The 17,493-nt window shown below is 38.7% G+C and overlaps 2 protein-coding genes across 2 annotated transcripts in view; one reads left to right on the top strand and one right to left on the bottom strand.

Annotated features, from left to right (window-relative positions):
• Nucleotides 1-2,255, top strand: part of il12a (interleukin 12a) — a 6,135-nt gene extending 3,880 nt beyond the window's left edge. The window contains exons 3-7 of the mRNA XM_016503294.1: nt 22-138; nt 273-314; nt 394-513; nt 1,695-1,739; nt 2,045-2,255. Of these exons, the coding sequence (XP_016358780.1) occupies nt 22-138; nt 273-314; nt 394-513; nt 1,695-1,739; nt 2,045-2,176 (456 nt within the window). The 3' untranslated portion in view covers nt 2,177-2,255. The remainder of the gene's footprint in view (nt 1-21; nt 139-272; nt 315-393; nt 514-1,694; nt 1,740-2,044) is intronic.
• Nucleotides 2,256-3,764: 1,509 nt separating this feature from the next.
• On the bottom strand, nt 3,765-17,279 carry LOC107701299 (NACHT, LRR and PYD domains-containing protein 1b allele 3). The gene is made up of 14 exons (XM_016503292.1): nt 17,253-17,279; nt 15,128-15,196; nt 14,903-14,933; nt 14,737-14,772; nt 14,602-14,645; nt 12,434-12,486; nt 10,632-10,849; nt 10,181-10,431; nt 8,007-8,150; nt 7,838-7,973; nt 6,905-6,952; nt 6,473-6,553; nt 6,113-6,400; nt 3,765-4,413 (listed from the first exon to the last, which is right to left on the bottom strand). The coding sequence occupies exons 2-14, from the start codon at nt 15,152-15,154 to the stop codon at nt 4,385-4,387; spliced, it is 1,386 nt and encodes a 461-aa protein (XP_016358778.1). The 5' UTR covers nt 15,155-15,196; nt 17,253-17,279; the 3' UTR covers nt 3,765-4,384.
• Nucleotides 17,280-17,493: the final 214 nt, after the last annotated feature.

The raw sequence follows: 17,493 nt of genomic DNA, 5'->3' as shown, positions 1-17,493 counted from the left end.
GTGTGTGTGCTCTGAGCACAGGAGGGGAAGATGGAACACAGGGATCTGTTTGCTGGCTTTAACTGCACGGATCTGGAGGCTCAGATGATTCCTCACACTCTCACAGCGTCTGTGTGTCAGCCCAGCGGCTCCGCTCATGTGAGTCTGATCGTTCCTCAGTTCCTCACACACATCACATCTCCGATGACGTGTGAGCAGTATGTACAGTGTGTGTGTGTTCCTCTGTGAGTGTCACTGCCAGTATTAATGCTGTGGATGGCGTGTGATTTCAGAATGCGTCCTGCTCCAGCCACAGACGCTCGTCTTTCAGTGAGGTGAGTTTGCTGTGGTGTTATATCCGTCTGATTCAGCTCAGGTGATCCGGTCTGTCTAACGCTTGTGTGATCTTCACAGACGGAGTGTCTGAGGAACATCAGAGCTGATCTGAGCTATTACGATGTGATGCTGAGCTCCTACAGGCCCAGTGAGACTGATCTGAGTCCAGTGAAGACAGCCACCAAAGGCCTGATGAACGTGAGACTCTCCACAGGCTCACTGATCGATCCACAGGCTGCTCAGAATGCCATAGCAGCACACTAGCACTATTCAGCACAAACAGATCCGCACACAGTCAGAGCACCGCGGACAACACACATCCCACAGTACAGCGCTTCATCTGCTGTCTGACCAGTCAACCAGACACCACATATTAAGACAGAACCGAATTTAATATAGAAATAATAAAATAACTGCTTTCAAGTGACGGCTACACTGCTTGAAACATTTATTGCAAAATTGCTTTTATTATGTTTGAATTCTGGGCAGAATTTTTAAGTTGTGAGTCAAATTGACCCTAATTGGATTCAATACAATTTCACCAAAAATCACACTATGGGAAAAAAAACTAAAATTCTCACATATTACAACAAAAATTTTTAAATTGGAACAAAATGATTTTTAGCACTGTATTTAACAACTATTTTTAAAAAACAAAAACAAAAAATTATTGCAAGTAGTATTGTAATTTTTTAATTTTTAATTTAACATTTTTAACATTTCTTCATTTTTTCCCCATGCCGCTAACAACACCAAGATCATGGGTTTGATTCCTAGTGAAATGCTTAAACTGATAAAAATGTACATCTTCAATGCATTGCATATTTCTTTGGATAAAAGCATCTGCCAAATGCGTAAATGCAGATATAAACACCCTCAGTCGGTAGCTGAGAACCTGACATAACAAAAAACATCAAAAATTTATTTATTTTAGGCCTGTACAGCTACGGAATTAAGGGTTAAGGAACACAGTGTACACTGCGCAGTGCTCACTTAGTAAGCCATTCCAAAAATGCAGCACTCCTCAGTTTAGTGTGCAAACAAATGCCTTGACGAGTAAAACGATGTGTGTGCGCGTGCGTGCGTGCGTGTGTGCGAGCGAGCATGTGTGTGTGTGTGTGTGTGTGTGAGCGTGTGCCTGTGTGTGTGAGCGTGTGCGCGTTTTTGTGACAAATGAGGACATAAATTTGTATAATGACAAAGGTATGACAGGTATTACAAGGAGAAGGGTTGGTGTAGGGCAATAGAATATACGGTCTGTACAGTATAAAAACCATTACGCCTATGGGATGTCCCCACTTTTCACAAAAACAAACCTGTGTGTGTGTGTGTGTGTTGAAAACTCTAATGGTTTTAATGGTCCTCTTTTTGGTTTGCAGTGTTTGAATGAGAACTGCGAGGCTGCAGATGGAGAGTTTCCTCAGGTGAGTGTCTCCCTCTCTCTCTCTCTCTCTGGTAGGGCAATAGAATATACGGTCTGTACAGTATAAAAACCATTACGCCTATGGGATGTCCCCACTTTTCACAAAAACAAACCTGTGTGTGTGTGTGTGTGTTGAAAACTCTAATGGTTTTAATGGTCCTCTGTTTGGTTTGCAGTGTTTGAATGAGAACTGCGAGGCTGCAGATGGAGAGTTTCCTCAGGTGCGTGTCTCCCTCTCTCTCTCTCTCTCTGCAGACACACACTCCTTCATCACACGTCTGCTCATGTTCTCTGATGTGTGTGCAGTGGCGCGTCTGGAGCGGATTGTCCTTCGATGACCGTCTGTCCCTGTGCAAGACGCTGAAGGGCTTCCACATCCGGGCCATCACCGTGAACCGGGCGCTGGGGTACATCGGCTCCGGAGAGCACAGGAAATGATGTCACTCACCACAGCGCCGCTTCCTCCTCACACGACTGCACGCCTGTCAGTCACGCATAAGCTAGACGCGTGTGGCCTCCACGGTGTATATTTATGTCAATCACTCAGTCTATTTATTTGTGTTGAGAAATTATTTATTTGCATGTCCGCAATGTATTATTTATTAACTATTTATTAAATTATTTGTGTAACAAAAATGTCTTTTGTGTTTGTTTGGATGATTCCCAAGAACATATTAAACATGAGTCATATGAGAACTGAATTATTCTTTTTAGATTCAAGACTTACTGTGGTAGCTCTTTATTTTAATGCTCCACAATCATGCAGTAGTGCAGCATTAACACACTGGTGTTAATGACTAACTGAACCAATAGTAAAGGCATATTAGCATTAGTTAAGCAGTAGTTAAGCATGAGTCTTTAGTAGTGCTGTATTACTGGCTTTTTCTGGTGAATAAACTTGAACATCACTCAATAATTCATGTGGATATACTTTTCACTTCAGAACGGGTCTTTATTACACAAGTTTAGTCATTTAGTTTACACTTTATTTAAGGTGTCCTTGTTACAGTGTAATTATACATTTAAGTGCTGAGTAATGTTAATGAACTACATGTGCCTACTATATGGTTAGGGTTAGGATTAGGGTTACTTGCATGTAATTATGCATAATTAATTGTTATTATATTAGTAAGTACATGTAACATGTGTAACAAGGACACCTTAAAATAAAGTTTCACCGTAATGTGTTACTCAAAACTGTAAAACCAGCACTAATTTAACAATTATTCCTGTTGTTTGGTTCATTTTACAGATGGTAAATCACAGAATATAACATTATGTAAATCACACACATAAAGACATTTACATTGCAAATAATGGCTAAAAGGCAACTTATTCTGCCAACCCTAACCCTAAACTAACAGTCTACTAATACTCTATTTAGAGCTAGTTAACATGTAGTTGCAAAAGTTACTGATAGTACAGAATATCTGCTGGTTACACTTTATTTTAAGGATCAATTCTCACTATTAACTAGTAGTTTATCAGCATGGATGTTACTAGCACACTGGCTGTTTATCAGTACTTATAAAGCACATATTAATGCCTTATTCTGCATGACCATAGTTTAGATCTCTTAATCCTAAACTTAACAGCTACCTTACTAACTATTAATAAGCAGTAATTAGGAGTTTACTGAGGCAAAACTCTTAATTAATAGTGAACGTGTTCCCTATTCTACTGAATATCTAAACTGTAACTGTATCTAACTTTTACTACATTTACTGTACATTCAGTTAATTACTGGATTATTTTTGCTTAAAATGTTTAATAAGTTGTAATAATGCTAATATGCCCTTGTGTGTATGTTCAGTTAATTGTTAATTACTGGTGTGTTCGTGCTTAACTACCGCAGAACTAGTGCTGACCTGCCTTTAGTATATGTTCAGTTAATCATTAACTACCAGTGTGTTGATGCTTAATTACCGCGTGATCATGGACTCTTAAAAAAGTGTTGATTGAAACTAAACTGCAAAATGTAACTTGTCCTGAAATGCTCTGGTTTATGACGGAACAACAATTTGTGTTTTCATTCATTTTCATGATTTATTGATTTAAAGAAAGGTCAGAATAAAGACTCCCCTGAGACAGCGCATCGTACAGGTTACCCAACAAACGCTTCAGAGACGCTTCCAGTCACATGTGTGGACGTTCACACGAACAGTGATGATTACACGTGTGTAGATGGAGCCCGTATCTGCATGAATATCATGATATCATATTTACTATAACGGCAGTCCATAACCATCAGAGAACGATGGCACCTGAGATCAAAATCAGCCTGTTCCTCAAAAACAAGTGCAGATGATCACGGCTCATAATGCAACAAAACAAACGGAGTTCTACTTACTGTACAGTCCTTACAAAGACATTCAAATATGTACAGTATCTTAAAAAATATACAAATGCAAGCACAAAATAAAGAGATGCATGCAAAGTGTACCAGTCTACAGACATACTAAGCGTGTCTGGTGTATTCAGAGCTCAGTTTTCCAGAAAGCACCAGATTCCAGTCGAAGCACAAACATCTCCGTCCAGATTAGAGCGCGACCGGCCTGCTCTTCCAGGACGTCTCCATCGCTCTCGAACAGTGGTTAAGATGACTCCTGACCATCTGTCAGTCCACAGACTCCAGACAGCTAATGCTCATGTGGCTGAGTTCTTTTGTAGCATCTCTGGAAAGAAAGATGAGACACAAATGAAAAACAAATAACAGTTCTGCTGACATATAAAGCTGAAACAGAAGCCCTGTACTGTCGAGGAGGCAGGGCTCAGCATTACTACAAACGATCGGCGTTTTACAGTAGTAACAGGAACTGGCATTATTACAGAAATGCTTCATATTGAATCTAATGGGGGAATGGATATGGCCCACTCTAACTTCATGTTTCAATCCACAAGGACGTTAAAAACATTTCATGCAGCACAGAGGAGCATAAATGTGTTTCACTCCAGATGAATAGTGTAAAAATGTAATAGATCTCACCGTACTCCACCAGTTCATTACTTACAGTACACGAAGACAGTTCTAAACAATTCTACAATGTTTAAACTTCAAAATGAGGCACGCTTTAATTTTGCAAAAAAATCCAGAAAAAGTCAGGATCACAATCCTCATGATTTTAATGAAATTTTAGAGTTGGTTTTTCCAGAGGAGATTTTGGATTTCTCTTTTTATCACTCCGTAAATTAGAAAATGCTGTCAACGGACAGAAAACAATACATTTTCACCATGATATATGAACTAACCCCTCAGTAAAGGCCTTCAGAATATAGACAGGAATAAAATGTGTATTTTGGATGTTTTCTTCACACAAGTTTGAAAGAAGACGTGTTATGTAACCAAAACTGACCAGTGCATGAAAAAATTTTTAAAAATTCAATGTTTTTGTCTGTAGTGTGTTGCATTAAACAGGAATGATTGCCAACATCACAGGCATCGCCTGATTTAACGTCACATGTCTCGCTCGCAGCCAACACAACTTTCTTCCTAAAGGACGTCATCTTTATGTTTCATCTTTAGATGCACATCTCATTGTTTATCAGCATCTCACTCCATGAGCCTCGTCACCAGCAGGTCACGTGAGGAAGAATAGTGGCTGACCGATATAGACTTTTATGATGCGAGATGCTGATTTCATATGGCAACACATGCATAACAAGTGCTGAAATTAAATTTATATTTATTTTACACAATATTTACAAATTAGGCGTAATCTGAAAATAAACAAATTTGAAAGAAAAAAAAAATACCTTGATAAACAATAAATCTGTCAAATAAACATTTTGTCAAATGTTTGTCAAAATAAAAGTGCCGCTTCCAACACATTGGCCAAACAGAAATACTTGTCAGCTGATGCCGATCATTTAAAAAAAATCCTAAAATGTGTCCCTGGAGCACAAAAGCAGTCTTAAGTCGCTGGGGTATATTTGTAGCAATAGCCAGCAATACATTGTATGGGTCAAAATTATACATTTCTCTTTTATGCCAAAAATCATTAGGATATTAAGTTAAGATCATGTTCCATGAAGATATTTTGTAAATGTCCTACTGTAAATATATCAAAACTTAATTTTTGATTAGTAATATGCATTGCTAAGAACTTCATTTGAACAACTTTAAAGATGATTTTCTCAATATTTAGATTTTTTTGCACCCTCAGATTCCAGATTTTCAAATAGTTGTATCTCAACCAAATATTGTCTGATCCTAACAAACCATACATCAATGGAAAGATTATTTATTATTCAGCTTTGTATAAATTCAGCTCCAGGGTCACATATCGGCCGATATATCGGTCAACACTAAGAAAAGACACACCTCAGAAGGCTTTTCCATCACACTGCATCACACCAGATCCCGTCCAGACTCACCGTCCAGCGCAGCAATGACCTCATTGGGCACGTCATCGTTGTCTTTCAAACATTTGAGGAGATCCTGAATTCCCGCTTTCCCCTTGGGCTGTCGTCGTCTCCAGCGCTCCAGCATGTTGAACTTCAGCATGGTCACGCTCTCCTCGGTGGCCTCCATCTCCTCCAGGTCCTGCTTGCTGAGGCCCAGACAGCTGATGGCCACGACCTTCCACTCCCTCCCCATGCGTTTGGCCACCTGCATCAGCTGCTGGTCCGTCAGGTCCGGAGCCGCGGCCGTCACGTTACAGTCTGAACACACACCAGCACTCCAGTCAACACACAATCAGGATAAATACTGTAATGAGGCTATCATAAACTTACCGGCCTCGTCAATGCCGCGCGCTTTCTTACTGTGCTTGTGACAGAGCTCTTCCTCTGATGTGCTGCTCTGTCTCTTTCTGCCTGTAGACGGCCAGACCACAGAATATGCATCAGTCCTGAACAATCTGAGAGTGTGATGAACAGAGCGCTCAAGGGATGATGTGTTTTTATAAGTTCACATCACATCATTCCATTGGCTTTTGGATGACTGCAGAAAATAAGCTCTGCGACCAACAGAAGTTTTTCATTCTTACATGTTTTGTTCATCACGATAATCTTCACCAACAAACACAACTGATGTTTTTTGTGACGTAGGATAAAACATGAAAGTATCTTGAGTTTATTTACCTTATTTCAGGTATTCAACCAAAAAATGTAACTAAAAAACCCATCCCTGCCACATTGCACTGAGGACAGAGATGCACTATATACCTTTGGATGGTTTTTTGGGGGTTTCATCAACATGATGTACGCAGTCTCCTGTAAAAGATTTATAATAACATTTATTGGTCATTCTCAGGAAACTGTCTTCATGACTTACTGTTACAAATGAACAGGATACTGAACACATTATTTGACATATTGGTCACACTTTAGTTTGGGGTCCATTTCTCACTATTAACCAACTATTAATCGTGACTTTTGCCTCAGTGAACTGCTAATGTGCTGCTTATTAATAGTTAGTAAGGTAGTAGTTAAGTTTAGGTGTGGGGTTTAGAATTAAGGGATTATGCAGAGGTCGAGATACAACTATTTTGAAAATCTGGAATCTGAGGGTGCAAAAAAATCTAAATATTGAGAAAATCATCTTTAAAGTTCAAATGACGTTCAAATGAAGTTCTTAGCAATGCATATTACTAATCAAAAATTAAGTTTTGATATATTTACGGTAGGAAATTTACATAATATCTTCATGGAACATGATCTTAACTTAATATCCTAATGATTTTTGGCATAAAAGAAAAATCTATCATTTTGACCCATACAATGTATTGTTGGCTATTGCTACAAATATACCCCAGCGACTTAACACTGCTTTTGTGCTGCAGGGACACATTTGTGCTTTATAAGTACTAGTTGTGTACTCAAGTGTATTAATTGTAAACTTACTGTCACAGGGTTGAAATAATGTAAAGCTTTGACAGAGTTTAACACTTGGCCTTTAAAAAGCATATTTGTGGAGTAGTAATCTGAAGGGAACGCTTGCTCCTCTATTTGTCAGTTATAGGCCCGTTACTTCAGGCATGAGGTGGGAAAATATGATTTCATAAATGTTCAGCAGTAACATTTCAAATAAAGTTATTGAAAACAAAATTTTTGTCTCCTGGAAAGGAGCGGCTCGTGTTTGTGTTGACTGAACCGTACCCTCTCTGATGGTAGCTGTCCATACGGTATGACTCGAGTCAGCATCTGTCAAGGACAATTTGAAGGGAGGACTCTCCTCAAAGAAGACCTCGAAGTATCCCTTCACCTCCACGATGACAGGAGAGAAGAGCATGTCCTGCACACACACACACACACACGTCTGCAGTACCTCTGGTGTGATGTGACCCATGGGCTCGCTGATGAGACGGTACCTCCTGTTCTCCTCCAGCATGCATGTGGGTGGCTTGTCTACTTGTATGTACCTCTTGTTGTTCTTACAGTTGTTCGCCCGCCGAACGGCCCTCCTGATGTCCTGCAGAACATGGCATCAGCTGTAATTCTGATGAACCTCTAGCAGAGCCTTGTCAAGTATTGTCACGCTAAACTAGCTAAACAAACTCCGGGTTACAGGATCAGTTAGAATTGGACAAAACCAAACAACCTAGTTTAGGCAGAACTGTGATGCTTTCGGTCACTTCTCTAACAGCGTTGTTGAACTAAACCGAATCAGCATTGAATTGATCTGAACATTGACACTATTGTTTTGTGTAGAGCTGCTTTTCAGCTGAAATTGAATGAAAACTTTGTAACATTAATACTGTTATTTTCCTGTTTGTTTCTGTGCAGCTGCTCTGAAACGATCTGAATTATTTAAAGTGCTATAGAAATAAATGTGACTTCACTTTAGGGATTGGCCACGAGTTTGCAATTGGTCAAGTGTGCACATAAAAGTGCAATGCAACGCTTTTCATTGAAAGGAAAATATTGTTGTAATCAATATTTTGTTGCTGTCCAATAAAAAAAAAAACATGCAAATTAAACATCCATGCAAGTACAATTAAAAAACTGAACACCAACAGATGTGGAACGATAGAATTCTAAGTGTTTTATTTTCCATTCATTTTGGAAGTTTGTTTATGAGAATTTTTGGTAACACTTTATTTTAGGGTCTCTTAACTAGTTGCTTATTGGCATGCATATTAATAGAATATTAGCCATTTATTAGTACTAATTAAGAACATATTAATGTTTTATTCTACATCCCTAATCCTACCCAATAGCTAAACTTAACAACTACCTTACTAACTATTAAAAAGCAGCACATTAGGAATTTATTGAGGGAAAAGTCGTAGTTAATAGTGAATAAGTGTTCCCTATTCTAAAGTGTTACCAATTTTTTTTTTCATGATGTTCTGCCAGCTGGTGTTTACTGTTTTCAGTATTTATTAATAGACTCTTATCCATCTTACTAGGAATTTAGAAATATGGTTTTATTTTAGTAATACTACACATCCTTTGTGACACAGGCCTCTAAATCAGAAAGACCAAAGTTTAAGTAAAGCAACTTTTCACGCTGTTTTCCGGTGCTTTTTTTGTTATTTTGAGCTTGACAGACCCAGTCCCCTTTGATTATATGCACAGGAGAGGCCAGAAAGCAAGTCATATTCATTCGGAAGGACATGAGGCTAAGTACTGTGAATTATGACAATTTAGATTTTTAGCCAAACTGACTGAAACTGAGATCGCCTCTCTGACAGCGTGAGTTACGCCGCTCTGAAACCGCTCGGTGGTGTGCAGACCACAGGAAGTCATTTCACATGTGCATTTGATGAGTAAACCCACAGCAGAAGGCAAAGACAGACAGCCCACAAACTGTTGAGGAACATCAGACGATGAGCGAATGTTAATAGATGACATTTAGCAAGCACATCTGCTTCATTCAGCAGTTTTGGCTTGTGTCACAATGGTGAGTACCTAACCAGAAAAAGTGGCTTTGAGTCAGGGGCTGTAATTTCTGATGTACTACGTATATATATACATATATATAACTTTTTCAAGCACAAGACCGCGGTCCACTGAAATACTTTCAGAGGCTCTCTAGACATATTGCCATCAACTGCCTAGAGTTGTTGACTGTGCTACCAGCCCTTTTTATCAGCTGTTTGGACTCTCATTCTGACGGCACCCATTCACTGCAGAGCATCCATTGCTGAGACACTGATGCAATGCTACATTTCTACAAATCTGATGAAGAAACAAATGCTGACATCCTCCAGGGATTTTAAAGCTTCTGTTCTGTAGCTACAGGCATTTAGTCGCTGATGACACGCACACAATCAAACTTCCCACACTTCACCCAGAACTGAAACCGGTGTGATGTCAACACTTAGCAGCACTAGTCCCTGAAGATGGCAAGCTCTAGCTTAACTCTGAAATCAAGTCTAAATATAGAAGATTACCAAAATGTCACATAAGCAGCGCTACCGAGAATACAACCAGTCAGCCCTGCTGTGTAAAAACCGTGTCATTTCTGTGAAAGCAGAAGCCTTTTTGTTTCCTCACCTTGATGTCGGAGCAGTTGTTTCCAGCCAGGTAAACTCTGAAGGAGAAGGAGTTCTCATGGCCCACCTCCTTGAACACCTGCACTACCCCATGATGCTCTGCTGATTTAGACGTCTGAACAATCGGACCCACGGGAGAAAGAGACGACACGTTCCACCTGACGTGACTGCCGGAGTGATCGGCCGAGGGCTCGATCAGACCACAGCTGTTCTTCACGTGCAGCACGCTGAACTTCACCTCGTTGTCTTTATCTGCTGAGAGCGAAGGGAAGACACGGAAGAAGATGACCGCAAACGATCGAGCAGAAAGAAGAGAAAGAAGTGAGAATGCTCAACGTTTTGATGCAATTCTCAAAAATCTAAACGTTTCCCATCATGTCAAAACCCTCAAACGAGCACTTATTCTTTTGGAGAAACCCTATTGTGAAAACTGTTTTATGATATCTCTGTACCTGCTAGACACAGTGAGTGTGGGAACTGCACGGATTTGAGAATAGACGGATCGCAGTCCACATCGAAAATGGGACCAGCAAATTTCCAGGATCCAGTCAAGTAGGTGCTAAACTTGCTCCAGGAGAGAACACAGTAGGTGATCTTCACACGCTGAGAGACCTCGAACACCAGCCCCGTGTCTGAACACTCATACACACCCTCCGCATCCAGCTGCAGCCTACAGAAGAGCCACACTGTCAAACAGATGAACACTGAGAGTGTAAAACTGTAAGCACTGCAGTTACGAGCCTATACAGTTATCACAACACTTTCCTTTGATCATAATTCAATTTAGTCAGAAGGTATCAGCCTGAAATAAAGATGGACACAGCTTTTGTTTTATGCAGCTGTATTTACTCAGTGCAACTTATAACATCTCAGTGCAAGATAAAACACCAACATGTCAAAAAATAAATAGAAAACAGAATCAGGGCAAATATCACAAAGTTAGTAGAGACAAATCCCAACAGACTAAAGGCTGCAATTACAGCAAAATGTAGTTCAACAAAATACTGACACAAGGAGCTGATCCTTTTTCCAACTCAGTGATTCTGTTTTTTATTTATTTTTTGACATGTTGGTGTTTTATCTTGCACTGGGATGTTATAAGTTGCACTGAGTAAATACAGCTGGATGTCTTCATTTCAGGCTGCAAAGCAACAAAATGTGATTATTTTAAAGGGGGCTGATTATTTTCTACACCCACTATATATGTAAATACACAGTATGTATATGTACATTTATGTTTTTAAATATAAGTTTTTGGAAGAAATTAATACTTTAATTCATTCATTGATCAAAAGTGACAGTAAAGACATTTATAATGTCACAAAATATTTCTATTTCAAATAAATGCTGTTCTTTTGAACTTTCTATTCATCTGTGAATCCTGAAAAATAAAATGCATCACAGTTTCCACAAAAATATCGTGCAGCACAACTGTTTTCAACATTGATGATAATCAGAAATGTTTCTTGAGCAGCAAATCAGCATATTAGAATGATTTCTGAAGATCATGTGACACTGAAGACTGGAGTAATGATGCTGGAAATACAGCTGCGCATCACAGAAATACATTACAGTTTAACAGATATTCACATAGAACACAGATATTTTACATTAGAATAATATTTGACAATATTGGTGTTTTTGATCAAATAAATGCAGCCTTGGTGAACAGAAGAGACTTTTTTCAAAAACATAAAAAAACGGACCTCTAACTTTTGGACAGTAGTTTTTCAAAGGTTTACCAATTCATACACTCTTAAAAATAAAGGTGCTTCACGATGCCATAGAAGAACATTTTTGTCTAAATGGTTCCATAAAGAACCTAACATCTGAAGAACCTTTCTGTTTCACAAAAGCTTCTTTGTGGCGAAAGAAGGTTCTTCAGATTACAAAAAGGTAAGAAAGAGATGGTTCTTTAAAGAACCTTTGACTGAATGCTTCTTTGTGGAACCAAAAATGGTTCTTCTATGGCATCGCTTGAAGAACCTTTTGAAGCACCTTTATTTTAAGAGTGGCATTTTGAACCTTGGCTTTCTTGACATATCATTCATTGGGGAATAATACTATGCAACAGACATGACACATTTGACATTTTTATAAACCTGGCAGTGCAGAGAAGGATTTTAGACTAGTCAGGTTTAGACCGCAGCACTGGTCATTTAGAAAAAGAGAGTCATAAAGCAAGTGAGTCAGATGTGACTGATCACGCTACTGCGCTGAGGACATATGTACAGTATGGAGAACAAGAACCTACTGTAGCCGATCTTGAGACATTTTCCTGGGGGTGACGAGCTCATATTTGGGATTCTGTGAGGGAAAAAACAGTTTTGTGTCAGCATTACATTCATTACATTCATCATCAGTAGTTGATAAGCCATTTTGTCAATCTCTTTCGTAAAATAGCCAGTTTTGAATGCTTCGTCTACAATAATATTGTATACCAGTGGTTCTCAAACTGTGGTTCAGCCCTTGATGTCTGTGAGCTTAACTTCCAGTAGGCTATAAAGATTTGGTTGGTTTCTGATGCAGAAACACTGGATTCAGTGCTCATTAGTGCATCATGAAACCAGACACAGCACTTCAAAACAGACAAGAGACGTTTTAATAGATTAAATTGCTTCAGTTTATAAATTTACATTTATATGCATTCATTTGCAATATTTAAAATGTTTTAGATGCTTCTCTCATCAAGCTATTTCACAGTTCTGCAAAATATGACATGGATCTGGTGTGTGTTGTGTTTGTGTATGACTGGGTGATCAGATGCATTGCTCAGAGGTTGCTTTTCCTCAGCTCAGAACACTTGAAGCTCATATAACAGTGTCTCAGATGTTTCTCCTAAAATTCCTTTGGAGAAATAAAAGTTGATGCAAATGAGAAAAATGGTGTGAGAAACATGGGTTGTGACTGTCAGGGTTCTGTCACCGCTCTCTGGTTTATTTGTAGCTTTATGCATCGTCTTGTCTTTGTTTGAGTGTGATTAGACCAGAAAAGGGACTCAACAGAGCCTTCCTAGACTAGTTTCCTGGGATCAGCTTGGCGTGTAACACGTGTAACACGCAGCTGGTGATTTTCATTGGCCATGTGCGTTCATGTCGTCTTGCTTTGTGCGAACACACAGCTTGTGAGTGCTCTGATTGGCTGTGTATTCTTGTGTTTTGTGTGGGCACATGGCTTTGTTTTGTTTGTTTCTATGTGCCCTATCTATTAGTCTTGAGCCTGCCCCACTTGTTACCCGATTACTGTTCAGTTGCCCCACCTGTCCTCCCTCATTATCCTGCTTGTCTGCTCACCGTTCTCTCTTTGTTCTCTGTTCTGTGCCAGTTCATCGTCAACATTCACTGTGTTCCCGCTTGAGTCCTGCCTTGACGTGTTGTGTATCCAGAGTCTTCATACGGGTAGTTTTTGTCTGCTTTTATTTTATTTGTAAACATTAATAAAAGCCTATTGTTCTGCCTCCTCCCTTCCCTATTATTTTATGGTCTAGATGACTTAAGCAAAAGTCTTCCTTTGTTCCCGTGAGTTATTTTTTTTTGTCTGATCAAAGGTGACACTTTGATTGAAAAGTTTGAGAACCACAGGTATATATTATGATATGCTGATATATAGATACACAACGTATACGTCACTGAATTTATGTATCTCATGATCTTAGAAACCTTTTAAACTAAAGGCTTATGATTAAATGCATGAAATTAGCAAATATTATATGAGTTTATTGACACAACAAAAAGTGCTCATCATCACACATGTCTAAAAGCATCCCATGATGCACCTGCATGTCCAGAGTGAGGAGAGCTCTGCTCAAAGAAGAAGTGGTTTTCATCACTACATCCTTTGGTGCTATTACAATGTTCTCAATACTTTGACTGTAGAATAATAGTAAAATAAAGAGTAGCAACCGTTTGACTGATAGTGTAAGTCTTTAGAGAGGAGGTCACAGGGCTGACAGCATTGAGCCGTTACTAGCCTTGTGCTCAAAGTCACGACATCACAGGGTTTATGAAGGTAAATTTAAGACTTTTTAAGACCAAGCAAAGAAACTTAGACTAGAATTTAGTACGCAAATGTGTCTTGATTCAAGGATGTTTAGATTTTGTACTGGAAAACAAGACAGAATACTGAGGAAGATACTTATCTTCAGCAATGCATGCAACCTTTAATGCCATGACTTCATGAGTTTAAGACGTCCTGCTCTAATTTAAGGCCTTCATTTGTGGAAGGGTGAGTTAAGACTTTTTAATACCATGTTAAGACCCACAGAAACCCTGTATTACAGGGTGCTTATTAGAAATACTATTTAACGCTGATATTTACAGATATCCACTTTTGAATCATTGATTGTTTACCACGCTAAATGTTTTGTAGAATGCCATGAAGCTAAGAAGGTTGTGTTGATGCTATCGGTGTTCAGAGACTGACCTTCAGAGCTTTACACTTCTCACAGCTGGCCTGACGCTGCTCGTCTGAGGCGTCACGGGAGAGAAACACAGATTTATGACATCAGCTCGTGATCTAAACACGGCACACGTATCAAACATGCTGGAGTATCATTACCACTGTGATGTTCTGCTCTGGGTCTCGTGTCGGAGTCTGGAAAAGCGTGAAAATGTAGCATTATGGTTTATCCTTCACTCAAGAACAATAAGACTGACTGCTGAAAGCTTCATCTTAAAAAAAAATGATACTACAGTCTCGTGTTGTCTGTTACTGTGATTCTTACTGTATCTTAGGCTTTCATTGCAATTCATCTTCTGTTTAAAACATAAAAGCACTCAGGTTTTGTTCAGACATACGACAAAAACATACCAAGTAAAACTGCAAGATACATTACTGTTCAGATGCATTACTAATATTGTAGTAGATTATAAGGAGATGCAAGTGTAAAAAGCATCAGCGTGCTTTCTAGTTCACCAGAAAAGATTATATAGAGTGATCAAATGTCAACCTGATTCTCTTTCCTCTTCCTCTTCATGGGTTTCCTCTTCCTCCGAGCTCTCCTCAGTTGATGTATTATCTGAACAAACACATGCACAATAATACCAGAGCATGCACGCTTCTCTGAGGGAGAAATGCTAGCGCAAATCACTGAATATTGGAATTTATATGAGAACTTTTACGCTTTTTGCATTTGAGGGAAGCTTTTATGTTGAACCAGTTTTCGTAATGTAAAGAGTGTGTTCATTTATGAAAATGTAATAAATCAGGAAGGTCAAAAAGCATGTGTATGAGTTGACATTCTCTTGATTTGTGTTTATTGGTGAAAGTGCAATAAATCTGATGAAATCTCTCAAATGACAACAATCATGATCAGTAATTGCGATTTGAATTGATCAGTTTAGCTATTATACGGCATGACTAAAATATGAGTTTATATTGAGTAAAACTAGACTAAAATTCCCAGAATTTCAGTCAAATACAAAAAAAAACAAAAAAACAGGGTAGGTTGATTAAATATGATAAAATGAAGACATTTAACACAGGACTAAGACTATATAAATAAACATTTTTGTTTATAATTTGTCAATATTGTCTCAAAAACTGAGGGAATTACCAATATTTGGTAATAATATAGCATAACAAGACATTTATAAACAATTTTTTTGTAGACAGGTCATTTTTGACCAGGAACGCCACAAGTGTAACACGGTTGGGAAAAAATCCCCCAAAAAGTACAAAAAAATGATAAATAAAAAAAACAAAAACATTGTTTGAGCAAAGTCAGTAAGGTTTAGTCCAGCGATAGCGATAACATTAACTATCATTTTCAGGAAAATCCTCTCTGGGTCAAAATGTTGATTAACAAATAAGTTCATTTACTAGCAATATGACATAATTTGTCTCTTGGAAATTAATATTTAACAGTACAGCACTGAGTTTGAGATGGGATGCAGGTGCAAATGTACTTTTATTAATAATGGTGACCACAGGTCAAACCACGCGTGTCTTAGGAAGTGTCTACATGTGTGTGAAGTTCCTCCTGATGCTGTCTGCTGGAGGCTATTGCTGCCAAACACTCAAGCTCTCATTAAATCCAAGGTTCACATCATTTTTCGACCTGCACAGTCAATGTTTTCATGGTACTGTTTGTGTTAGTTTTTCCTTTTTTTGGGACGTAAGTTGAAGGGAGCAAAAGATTGACATACTTGTTCCTGCAGCTGCACTGATCCTGATATTTTAGTGTTTCTGCATGAGATATGTAGGGAATGATACCCTCGTCTAGATGCAATATTTAGTCTGTTCATTCTTCATATGCTACTCATCAGTTCATGCCTTATTAAAATCAAACAGCAGACTAGACTTTTACATTTAGTCATTTAGCAGATGCGTTTATCCAAAGCGACTTACAAATGAGGACAACAGAAGCAATCAAACCAACAAAAGGGCATTAATATGTAAGTGCTGTGACGAATCCAGATTAGTCTAACGCAGCACACGTAGCACGTGTTTTTATTTATTTTTTTATTAATAAATAAAACAAAAACAATAAGATAGAATAGAAACAGAATAGAGAACGCTAGTGTTAGTGGGTCCGTTTTTTTTTTATAATCACGTTTGGTGTATGCTCATGTTTTCATGTCTTTTATTTTGTAGTTTTGCCCCAGTCATGTCCTCTTTTAGTCATGTGGTCTTTTGTTCTGCCTTCTGATTGGTTCATGGTCCTCAGCTCATCTCTGTCATTGGTTGGATTGTGTCATGTGACCCCCTTGTTTGGTATATATAGCCCTCATGGTCCATGGTCCAGCTTTGTTTGTGTAACCCACTGCTGGTGAGTCTATGTTCATAGTCAAGTTCATGTCTTTTTGTTTATTTGTGTATTCTGAGTCATCTTTTGTTGAATAAAACTGCACATGGGTTCTACTTCAACTTGCCTCCAGTGAACATTTATTATATGAATAAAAAGAAAACAAGTAGATAGAATAGACAGTGCTAGCGTTAGAGGGTCAAATAAAGATGGAAGAGATGTTTTTAGCCGATTCTTGAAGATGGCTGAGGACTCAGCTGCTGGGATTGAGGTTATTCCACCAGGAGGGAACATTTCAATGCCTTGAATTTTAAATGAATTCACATACCTGCACTGCTGTGAGACCTTTCAGCAGGATAATGTTTAAACAGAAAACAGAAACTGAAATAACTGAAAATAACCAGCAATCACATTACTTTAGGTGCTCTTGTCCTTTTTGTGGCCACTTGAGGTCACTGTTTCTGTGTTTTAGTTGTTCTGCGACTCTTATTATTGAGCCTGGTCGAGTGCGTGTATGTGAGTGAGTGAGAGAGAGTGTGAGAGCGAGAGAGAGAGAGAGAGAGAGAGTG

Source organism: Sinocyclocheilus anshuiensis, unplaced genomic scaffold, assembly GCF_001515605.1.
Source record: "Sinocyclocheilus anshuiensis isolate Anshui unplaced genomic scaffold, SAMN03320099.WGS_v1.1 scaffold1570, whole genome shotgun sequence".
In the NCBI taxonomy this organism is placed as follows: Eukaryota; Metazoa; Chordata; class Actinopteri; order Cypriniformes; family Cyprinidae; genus Sinocyclocheilus; species Sinocyclocheilus anshuiensis.
This window is presented reverse-complemented; position numbering and strand designations above follow the sequence as displayed.

What these genes read in the sequence shown, in the direction of transcription:
- LOC107701299 (XM_016503292.1), bottom strand. Translation starts at nt 15,154, where the DNA reads ATGAAGAGGAAGAGGAAAGAGAATCAG. An exon ending in AGAAGTGTAAAGCTCTGAAG is followed by an intron (nt 12,487 to 14,601) that starts GTCAGTCTCTGA and finishes TTTCCCTCACAG; the next exon opens with AATCCCAAATATGAGCTCGT. An exon ending in CCCCAAAAAACCATCCAAAG is followed by an intron (nt 6,554 to 6,904) that starts GTATATAGTGCA and finishes GGCCGTCTACAG; the next exon opens with GCAGAAAGAGACAGAGCAGC.